The sequence below is a fragment of the Balearica regulorum genome, chromosome 29 (genome assembly GCF_011004875.1).
Source record: "Balearica regulorum gibbericeps isolate bBalReg1 chromosome 29, bBalReg1.pri, whole genome shotgun sequence".
NCBI lineage: Eukaryota > Metazoa > Chordata > Aves > Gruiformes > Gruidae > Balearica > Balearica regulorum.
The window spans coordinates 1,163,676-1,173,372 of record NC_046212.1 but is presented as its reverse complement, the minus strand read 5'-3'; the positions used below and the strand labels follow the sequence as shown (position 1 = coordinate 1,173,372).

The following is a 9,697-nucleotide window of genomic DNA, read 5'->3' as shown; positions in this document are numbered from 1 at the left end:
CCCCCCGGGCCAGGGCAGGGGCAGCATGCAGAGCCCCGGCTGCACCCACGGGGGCAGGAATGGCTGGGGGGGGGGGGGGCACCCCCGGCCCTGCGGGGAAGCTGGTGCCCAGAGACTGGACCCCGGGGGCGGGGGGGGTGAATGGGGTCCACCATGGCCGCCCCCTCCCCGCTCCAGTCCCCGAGCCGGGGGCACCAGCCGGATCGGGCAGCAGAAGGCACGGGGGGCACCGCAGCTGGGGGGGCTGGCGGGGCCACGGGCCCTGGAAGCACGAGGGGAGCAGCCGGGGACCCCCGGCCTCCCCGGGGCGGCATTTGTTGTCTTTTCCTCCCCCCCCTTATTTTTTTTTTTTTCCTTTTTTTCTTTTTTTTAGTTTTTTAGAAAATGCGGGAGGAAAAAAAAGCCCGCCGGGGGAGGGGGGGGGAGAGGGGCTGCCCGGGTGGGGGGCAACGAGATGCCATGGGAGCAGCGGGACCCCCTGCACGGCCCCCCCCTCCCCCCCCGCTCCCCGCCCCGGGCTCAGGGACCCCCGGCGGGGGCACGGGTCCTTCCCGAGGTGGTGGCGGTTGTGGGGTGGGGGGGGCAGCGCCAGGCGGGGGTCCCGGCACAGCCCCTCCCGGCAGCCGGCAGGTGCGGGGTCCCTCGGGCCGGCCCCCCCCCGCCGCTACTTGGGGTAGGGGTAGGGGAAGGCACCGGGCTCGGACGGTGACTCGATGGGGCCGTGGCTCGGGGCAGCGCTGCCGTCCTGCGGGGAGGCGTTAGCGGAGCCTGGACCCCAAATTCCCTGCGACACACCCCCCCCCCCGACCCCCGGCACTCACTTCCAGCGGGAGGGTGGGCGGCATCGGCGGGTACGGCGGGATGAAGGCTCCGGGGACGGCGGCGGCAGCAGGCACATACTGGGGAGAGCGGCAGCATCAGTGGGGTGTGGGGGTCAGGGGGGCCGGGGATTGGGGGCGGGGGGGGGGCGGTGGGGGGTGGTGTCTTACCGTGCCAGCGCTGCCCAGCGAGAGGTGGCCGAGCTGCTGCGCCAGGGGGGCCACCACGGAGGGCTGGAGGGGGACAGCGTGGTCCACAGCGGGGGCCAGCACCGCGCCCTGCACGGCTCCGTCAGCCCGGGGACACGCAGGGTCGGGGGACACGGGGGGGGGGGGGGGGGGGGGGTGTGTGTGCACGTGGGACACGGGGACCAGGGCCGGGGGGGGGGGGGGGGGGCCATGGGGACACTGGGCCCGAGGGGCTGCGGGGAGCTGGGGGGGGGGGGGCAGAGGGGGTCGCACGGGGACGAGGGCTCTGTGTCCGGGGGGCACGCGGGGCTGGGGGGGGACACACGCATGGGACAAGGCCCAGGGACACCCACGTGCGCGGCAGGGCGGGGCCGCAGTGGGCGGGGCGTGCTGCAAATGGGCGGGGCTACGGCAGCGGTGGGAGGAGCGACCCCGACAGTGGGAGGGGCATCCCTGAAATGGGCGTGGTGCGGCTGCGGGGGTGCGGCAGGGCCCGGGGTGTGGGCGGGGCAGTGGGCGGGGCAATGGGCAGGGTGGGCGGGGCGATGGGCAGGGTGGGCGGGGCGATGGACAGTGTGGGCGGGGCGATGGACGGTGTGGGCGGGGCAATGGGCAGGGTGGGCGGGGCAGGCAGGGTGGGTGGGGGTGGGCAGGGCAGTCAGTGGGCGGGGCAATGGGCAGGGTAGGCAGGGCAGTCAGTGTGGGCGGGGTGCTGGGCAGGGCAGTTGGTGTGGGCGGGGCAGTCAGTGGGCGGGGCAATGGGCAGTGTGGGCGGGGCGGTGGGCGGGGCAGTCGGTGTGGGCGGGGCGGTGGGCGGGGCTCACCGTGGGCTGCACGAGGTAGGACTGGTGCATCCAGGCCGGGCCGTGGACCTGCGGCAGCGGCGGGTGGGGGCGGGTGGGGGCTCCCCCGAGCCCCCCACCCCCCCCATGGGGACACCCCCCTCCCCAGGACCCCCTCCCCACACACCCCCACCCCACACCCCCCCTGTACCTGGTAGGAGGAGACAGGGGAGGGCAGGTAGGGGGCCAGGGCCGTGGGGGCGATCATCCGGCTGGGGGCCAGGCCGTAGGGCGCCGGGTAGAACCTGCGGGGCGGGGGGTGGGGGGTCAGGGGTGGGGGGACACAGCCGGCAGCCCCCGCCCCGCCGGGGCCTGGGGGGCCCTGGGGCACCCACCCGTTCTGCAGCGCTGTCGCGGGGTCGTAGGCCAAGGTCACGGTGCCCTGGGGGGGGGGTGAAGGGTCAGCGCTGCCCGGCGGCCCCTCCGGCAGCCTGGGGGTCTGCCCCCCCTCTCCACCCCCCGGCCCCCTCTCACCGCGTCGCCATCCCGGGCCCAGGCTCTCCCGTTGGGCACGAACTTGCCCTGGCTCTGCCGCTTCTTCTGCCCCCCGTCTGCAAACTTGCAGAGCAGCGGGTCCGGGGGGGCTGCAGGGAGGGGCCATCAGCGCCATCAGCCAGCCCCTGCCCCCCCCCCCCGGCCCCCCAGGACCCCCCCCAGCCCACCTGGCACCCCCGGGGGCATCTTGATGTACTTCCCGTTGAAGTGGGTGATGACGGCCTCGCACTTCTCCGTGGACTCCATCCTGGGGGGAGCAGGGCTGGGCGGGGGGGGGGCCGCACACAGGGCCCTCCCTGCTGCCCCCAAACCCATGCAGCCCCCCGAGCTCTGTGCAGCCCCAAGCACCCCCCGTCCTCCTGGGCACCCCCCAGCCCCACACGTTGCCCCAGGCACCCCCCCCAGCCCACAGCAGAGCCCCCCCCAGCCCCCGCCTCCCCGTACCGTGCAAAGCCCACGCCGCGGCTGGCCCCGTGGGGGTCCCGCAGGATGCGGGTGGAGACCACCTGCCCGAAGGGCTTCAGCAGCGCCTCCAGCTCCTGCTCGTCCACCCCCAGCGGCAGGTTCGAGATGTAGAGGTTGGTGGGGTCCTGCTCCTGTTGCTGGGGGGGGGGGGGTCAGGGGGACAGCCAAGCCCCTCAGTGTCTGCCGGGAGTCCCGGGGGGGGGCTCTGGGTGTTGGGGGGGCCCGGGGGGCCGTGCTGTACCTTGGCCATCTGCGCCTGCACCCCGCTGGCCTTGAGCGCCGTCACGGCCTTCTGGGCCGCCGTGGGGCTGTCGAAGTCCACGAAGCCATAGCCTGGGGGGGGGGGGGGGGGGGGGCTGGGAGTGAGAGGGGCCCCCAGAGCCCACGGCCCCCCACCTCGGCCCCGCAGCCCCCCCAACCTTTGCACTTGTTGGTCGTCTTGTCCAGGATGGCTTTGGTGGAGACGATCTTCCCGTAGCTGGGGGGGGGGGAGAGAGGGTCAGTGCCTGGCGGGACCCCCAGCCCTGCCGTGGGGGTCCCTGGGCCGGGGACAGCAGGGTCTCCAGCCCCTGGGGGGTCCCAGCCCCACTCACGGCTGGCAGAGCTTGACGAGGTCCTGGTCCGTGGTGCCGGGGTGCAGCCCCCGGATGTAGAGGTTGGTCTTGCTGAGCTGGTCCGTGGCCCCCCCGGCGGGGCTGGGGCTGGGGGGGCCCAGCGGCTGCGCCGGCGGCACATAGGGCTGCTGGGGGGGCTGGGGTCAGCACCCGCCGCGGCTTTGCCACAGCCCTGCCAGATCCCAGCCCCTCCCCACCAGGGACACGGCCGAAGCCCCCGGCGGGGCCCAGGGACGGATCCTGCCCATCCCGGGGCCCCCCCCAGCCGCAGGACCCCCGGTCCCACACAGCCCCAGGGCCAGCGCCCATCCCCGGGGCCCCTGGGCCAGCGGCCGGAGGCGGCGCCGGCTGAGAAACCTCCGGGCCTGATGTCAACATGAAAAAATGAATCGCCCGCGGCTGCCCCCGCACCCCGGCCCCCCCCCCCCCAGTCCCTGTCCCCCCTGTCGGGTGCTCGTGTCCCCCCCCAGGCACCCCTCCCCTTGTCCCCCATCCCCAGGACGGCCCCATGTCCCCGTGTCCCCCCCAGCCCCCAGTGAGGTGCTGCTGCAGTTTGGGGTGTCCGTCCCTGGGTCCCGGCTGGGGGTGCTGGGGTGGGGGTGACCCCCTCCATGGCCCCCCCCTCGCTCTGCAGGGATGGGGCTGGGGGTCGCCCACCTGCGTGGGGTCCCCTGCCCGGGACCCACAGACACCCCCAGGGACATCCCAGCACAAGTGAACATGGCCGTGCACACGCGTGTGGGGGTGCACACGCATGTGGGGGGATGCACACGCATGTGGGTCCGCACCCTGCATACAAGTGGGCACGGTTCACGTGCGTGTGCATGTGCAGTGCACCCCACACGTGTGCAAGCGTGTCCTGGGGCTCATCCGTGTGCGTGGGGGGAGCACGCGTGCAAAATCGTGCCCAGGCCCTGCAGGGCCGGTACCCCGTGGCAGGAACACGGCTGGGCACAGAAGTTCACGCTCATGCAGAGCAGATGTGCGTGTCGCACACGCGTGTGCAAGAGTGGACAGGTGTCTGGGGGCCGTCCCGCCCCACGTGGGGCCACGTAGCCCCTCACCTTGGCTGGGCCGACCCCCCCCCCCCCCCCCCCCCCGCCCGGTGGTCTGTGCTGCGTGTGGGGCCAACGCCTGTGTGGGGTGATCACAGCCCCCCCCCGAGGGAAACTGAGGCACGGGGCGGGTGGGCAGGCAGCCCCCCCCCCCCAGGCCGGGGCTCCCCCGGGTGTCCCGCCCTGACCCCGGCGGGGGCTGGTCCCAGCTGTCCCCCTGCCCCCCCCCCCCAGCCCCCAGCCCCGGTGCGGACCCCGCTGTCCTCCCCCCGCATGGCTCCCTGCTCCCCCCGGGACCGGGGCCAGCCCCCCCCAGCTGACGGACGGGCCCGGAGCTGCGGGGGGGGTGGGGGGGGGGGGTGGAAAGAGAAACCCGGCCCCGCCACGCCTGTGCCCCCCCCCCCCAGCCAACCCCTGCGGAGGGGCCGGGGTCCGCCACGGCGGGTCCCCCCCGCCCACCCCAGCGCTCCCCCCGCGGCGGGGCTGCCCCGGGCCGGGGCTCCCGGGACTCCGCCACAGCCGAGGGCCGGGCCCGGCGGGATTGGGGCGGGGGCGGGGGGGGGGGGGGCCGTGCGGGGCCCCCCTACCTTCTTGCTGCTCTTGTTGTAGGCGAAGGCGGGCAGGCCGGAGCGCGGCTGCACCGAGAGCAGCATTTTCCCGAGCGCGAGGGGCCGGGGCGGGCCGCGAGCCAGGCGGGCCCGCGCCTGACGTCACGCCCGGGAGCCAGGCTGGAATCCGCGCTGGCACCGCGCGGGCCGGGTCCTAACGCCGGGAACGGCCCCGCCGCCCGCCCGTGGGCAGCCCCGCGTGGGGCACCGAGCCCCGGGCTGTGGGGCGGGCGGAGGGGGACGCACCCCCCCCCACCACACACACACACCCCCCGCGGCCGGGCGGGCCCGGTGACACACACACCCCCCCCCCCGGTGCTGCCCCTCGCCCCGCCGCAGGGAGGGGACCCCCCCACCCGTGTCCCGGCCGGACGTTTCCCCCAGCCGAGGCGTCGCCCCGGTGCCCCGGCCAGGCCGGCTGTGTGTGTGGGGGGGGACACACACCGGGGGAACCCCCGGCCCCCCTGCCAGGCCCGCCCGCCAAGTCGGGGCCTGCGCCCCGCTGCAGCTCGGCCCACGAGCGCCCGGGACCCCGGGGCAGCGCGGAGCGACGGTGCCGTGAGGGGGGGGGGGGGGGGGGGCTGCACCCGGGGGGCTGGACACAGGCCCCCCCGCCCTGGGGGTGGCACTGCCTGCCCGCGGACGGGCCGCCCCGCAACGGCCCCAGGGGCCTCAGAACCGCGGGGCCGGTGGCGACCGGAGCCCCCCAGCCCGTAACGCGCGGCCCCTTTAAGCGCGGCTCCTTTAAGGCCGCGAAGCCCCGCCCCCGCCGCCATTACCCCTCGGCGGGGCGATCGCCCCGCCCCTCCCGCACTATGGGCGCGGCCATTTTGGCGCTCCCGGTCACGTGCCCGCCCCACCCCGCCCGCCTCCACCGCCTGCCCGTCGGGCGGGGCCGCCATCTTGGCACCTCCCTCCCCCACCGCGTGACTCCGGCTGGCTCCGCCCCGCGGCTGAGGCGGGCAGGGCGCCGCCATCTTGGCGCTTCTTGTTCCCCCCCACCACCACCGCGGTGTCGGGGGGGGGGGGGGGGCCGGAACGGGGGAGCTGGGGGGCAGGATGGGGGTCCCGGGGGTCCCGGGGGGCCTGGGGGGCTTGCAGCACCCCCGGGGCCCTGTCAGGAGCAGGACGGGGGGTCCCGGCCCAGCAGCCCCCACCCTGGCACGGACCTGGGCCGGGGTGCTGGGCCGGGGCTGGGGGAGCCGCTGCGGCCCCACTCAGCCCCCGCCTGCCCCCCAGCAGGCACCGCGGGGCCGTGGGGCCGTGTGTCCGTGCGTCCCCACGGTGCCGGCCTGGCCCCTTTGTGGCAGCGCGCGGCGCGGATTGTTCTGGCTCTTTGCAGGGCGTCAGCAGGGCCGGGCGGCCGCGTGCCCCGTGCTGACCAGGCCCTTCGGCACCGGCCCCGCTGACTCACCCCACGTGCGGGCCGGGATGCTGAGCTGGCAGGGCCACGGGGCCGAGGGGCACCCCCGCCCCGGACCTCTCCTGCTGCCCCCCCTTCGGTGACCGGCACAGCGGGGGGTGCCCTCCCCACCACTGCAGGCACCTTCCCCCCCTGCTCCCCGCAGCCTTTCATCCCTGCCTTTCATCTCTCACCCGGGGATGGAGTGCCAGTCGTCCTGGCAACACCCCAAAGTGTCCCAGCTTGTTGCCATGGCACCCAGAGATGCTGTGAGCCGGGACCCCCGCAGCCCCCCATGGAGCTGCCCCGTTCCCTAGCCCCCTCCTGCACCCCGGGGGTGCCTTGTGCCAAGCGGGGGGGGGGGGGGTCCCTCCCCACACCTGGGGGGTGGCGGTGCTGGGGGGGTGGCCAGGCTGAGGGGGGAGGTGCCCCCGCCCTGGGCATCCTCTGCGCTTGCCTCGGCCCCGCAGCTGCGCCATGGCCATCGGGGAGGTAAGGCCCTGCGAGCTGCGCTGCCCCGGCCCCTGCACCCTCGGCCCCCCACTCGCCCCTGGAGCCGTGACCTCGGGGTCCTGGGGTCCCTCCCTGCCAGGGGGGTGGGTGAGCAGCCCCCTAATTCTTGGGGACCCCCTAGTCTGTCGTATCAGCACCCAGACCCAGCACCCCAGTCCATAGCCCTGGCACAAGGGTCCCTGTGTGCCCCCCCCCCTCCCCGTGGCCCCCAGCCCTACTGTGGCGCCTGCCCCCACCTCAGTGACAGCCTGTAGCCATGGCACCCATCTCCGTTGCCATGGTGCCCCCATTGCCATAGTGCTCCAGTTGCCATGGTGACCCTGTTGTCAAGGTGCCCCATTGCCAAGACGCCTCCATCACCATGGTACCCTGTCACTGAGGCATCCCGTTGCCATGGCACCCCATCACTGAGGTAGCCCATCACCATGGTACCCAGTCACTGAGGCATCCCGTTGCCATGGCACCCCATCACTGAGGTCCCCCATTGCCACAACACCCCATCACCAAGGTGCTCTGTTGCCATGGCACCCAGTGACACCCAGCCACCCCGTGCCCCCAGGAGCTGCGGAGCGGGTGCTTCTGGCAGGGGGTGCTGGCGGAGGCATCGGCAACATTCATCTTCGTGGGGGTGGTGCTGGGTGCCTCAGCGGCCCCCGGGCCCGTGGCACCGGCGCTGGCCGGGGGGCTGGTGGCTGGGGCGCTGGCCTGCACCCTCGGGGCACCCCAGGCCAACCCAGCGCTCACCCTGGCCCTGCTCTGCACCCGCAAGCTGGGTGCCCTGCGTGGGGCCGCCGGGCTCCTGGCCCAGTGTGCCGGGGCGGTGCTGGCCTCCACCGCTGCCCGCCTGGCGCTGCCGGACGACGCCAGCCTCGTCACCAGGGTGAGTGTCCCCAGCCCCAGCCCCGGCCCTGTCCTGGCAGCGGGGTGCTGAGGCCGGGCCATCATGGCAGGTGAGCGCGGCAGGGACAGCGGGGCAGGCCCTGGCCTGGGAGACCTTCGCCACCTTCCAGCTGGCGCTGGCCGCCTTCGCTGCCACAGACCGGGCGACCCCCCAGGGCGGATTGGCCCTGGGCAGTGCCGTGGCCGCCGGCGCCCTGGCTGCGGTAAGGACCCCTGCCTGCCCCCACCCCGGGGCTGCTGGCCCCCTCCCCGGCCAGCCCTGACCCCTCTCTCCCGCAGGGGCCATTCTCAGGAGGCAGCATGAACCCAGCGCGCTCGATGGGACCAGCCATCGTCACCGGCATCTGGGACGACCACTGGGTGAGTCGGTGGCACCCCTGGATCCCCCCCCCAGGGACCCCAGTGTGGGGATGGGTGCCCCCAGCTGTGGTGTGGGACCCCCCCTGGTCCCTTCTCCACCCCAGGACAGGGGTCCCTGGCTCTTCCCTTCATTTGGCTGAGTCCCCCGGTGCCCCCGGGGACAGGTCACCCTTGGCTGCATCCCCCGACTGGGTCCTCCTGGTCCCTCCATCACAGGGATGGGTCCCCTCAAGTCCCCATCCTTGGGACAGGCCCCCTCCAGTGCCCCCCATCCCCAACATGTGATCCCCCCACGGCTCCTCCTGCCCAGGGCAGGTTCCTCCAGTCAGTCCCCGTTGCCAGTGTGGGGTCCCCCCCATCCCCGGGGCAGTGCCCAGCAGCCCCCGTCCCTACATCCCCCTGTCCCCAGGGCACCCCTGATGCCGTGTCCCCCCCACCCCAGGTGTACTGGCTGGGGCCGGTGCTGGGCGCGGTGCTGGCCGGGCTCTCCTACGAGTTCATCTTCGCCCCCGGCGCCTCCCGGGAGAAGCTGGGCGCCTGCCTGTCCTGCCGGGACGTGGCGCTGGTGGAGACCACCAGCCCGGCCCCCTCCTCGCCATCTGCCCGCAGCCCCCCGGCCACCCCGGCCGAGCAGGGCCAGGGCACAGCCTGAGCCACCCGGCCCCCTGCTCCAACCCAGCCCGCGGGAGGGGGCACCGGGTCCCCCCCCCAACCCTCCTTGGGGCACCGAGGGCACGGTGCCCCCCTGGCAGGATGGGGGGGCTGGGGGGGCCGTGCACTGATGGTTCCAGCCCCCCACAACCGCCCTAGGAGGATTAAAGGTGGCTTTGGGTCGGAGCTGGGTGCAGTGTTGCTGTGAGGGATGGGGGGGCTCGGTGGCTGCAGGACCCCCATCCTGCACCCTCGGGGCACAAGGGCATCCCGACACCAGGGTCCTCCCCCGTGCCCCCCTCGGGGCCGTGCCCCCCCCCCAGCTCCCCCAGGCGGGTGCCCCCTCCCAGCGGCCCCGTGGTGAGGGTGGGGGCCGGGACCCCCCCATCCACCCCGTCCCGTGCCACGGTGCTGAGCGCAGCAAAGCCCTTTGTCGCGGCCTCTGCAGCCCCGGCAGATTTCGGCGGGCGCCAATGGCCAGGCCTGGCCCTAATCCCCCCGGCCGGGGAATTAGCGCCCGCTAAGCCGGGCTGAATAACCCTCCCGCAGACAACAGGGCTGGGGCGGGGGGAGCCCCCGCGGCCCCCAGCAGGGGTGGTATGGGGGGGCACCTAGTGTCCCCCCCCCCCCGTGTTGGGCTGGGAGAGGCTGGCTCCCAGCAGGGTCCCCCCCCAAAGTGCCCCCCAAAACATGGGGGGGTGTGTCTCAGCGCTGCCCCCAGCCCCCAAGCACGGTGGTGTCCCCCAAACCCCACAGAGGGCACCTATGGGTCAGAGCCCCCCCCG

At 75.0% G+C, this 9,697-nt stretch overlaps 2 protein-coding genes across 5 annotated transcripts; one reads left to right on the top strand and one right to left on the bottom strand.

Moving 5' to 3' along the window:
- Positions 1–362: 362 nt before the first annotated feature.
- On the bottom strand, positions 363–5,332 carry RBMS2 (RNA binding motif single stranded interacting protein 2). 4 transcript variants are annotated; one of them, XM_075737707.1, is made up of 13 exons: positions 5,066–5,320; positions 3,403–3,551; positions 3,229–3,287; positions 3,051–3,142; positions 2,789–2,946; positions 2,512–2,591; positions 2,324–2,433; positions 2,185–2,231; positions 2,001–2,094; positions 1,832–1,879; positions 990–1,097; positions 822–899; positions 522–745 (listed from the first exon to the last, which is right to left on the bottom strand). In XM_075737707.1, the coding sequence occupies exons 1-13, from the start codon at positions 5,129–5,131 to the stop codon at positions 665–667; spliced, it is 1,170 nt and encodes a 389-aa protein (XP_075593822.1). In that variant the 5' UTR covers positions 5,132–5,320; the 3' UTR covers positions 522–664. The 4 variants fall into 4 exon arrangements, with proteins under 4 accessions (XP_075593820.1, XP_075593821.1, XP_075593822.1 ...); XM_075737705.1 differs by lacking the exon at positions 2,185–2,231 and having other exon boundaries at positions 363–745; positions 5,066–5,331; XM_075737708.1 differs by lacking the exon at positions 1,832–1,879 and having other exon boundaries at positions 5,066–5,322.
- A 1,277-nt stretch (positions 5,333–6,609) lies between these two features.
- Positions 6,610–9,681, top strand: LOC142598627 (aquaporin-4-like). Its single transcript, XM_075737658.1, has 5 exons — positions 6,610–6,980; positions 7,561–7,881; positions 7,952–8,104; positions 8,181–8,261; positions 8,704–9,681. Exons 1-5 carry the CDS (start codon positions 6,966–6,968, stop codon positions 8,911–8,913), a joined length of 780 nt encoding a protein of 259 aa, XP_075593773.1. The 5' UTR covers positions 6,610–6,965; the 3' UTR covers positions 8,914–9,681.
- The last annotated feature ends 16 nt before the right edge of the window (positions 9,682–9,697 follow it).

Coding starts and splice junctions, on each gene's coding strand:
- RBMS2 (XM_075737705.1), bottom strand. CDS start 5,131: ATGCTGCTCTCGGTGCAGCCGCGCTCCGGCCTGCCCGCCTTCGCCTAC. Junction 2,434..2,511: donor GATGCCCCCGGGGGTGCCAG/GTGGGCTGGGGG, acceptor CCCTCCCTGCAG/CCCCCCCGGACCCGCTGCTC. Junction 1,880..2,000: donor CCCCTGTCTCCTCCTACCAG/GTACAGGGGGGG, acceptor CCGCTGCCGCAG/GTCCACGGCCCGGCCTGGAT.
- LOC142598627 (XM_075737658.1), top strand. Junction 7,882..7,951: donor ACGCCAGCCTCGTCACCAGG/GTGAGTGTCCCC, acceptor CCATCATGGCAG/GTGAGCGCGGCAGGGACAGC. Junction 8,262..8,703: donor GCATCTGGGACGACCACTGG/GTGAGTCGGTGG, acceptor CCCCCACCCCAG/GTGTACTGGCTGGGGCCGGT.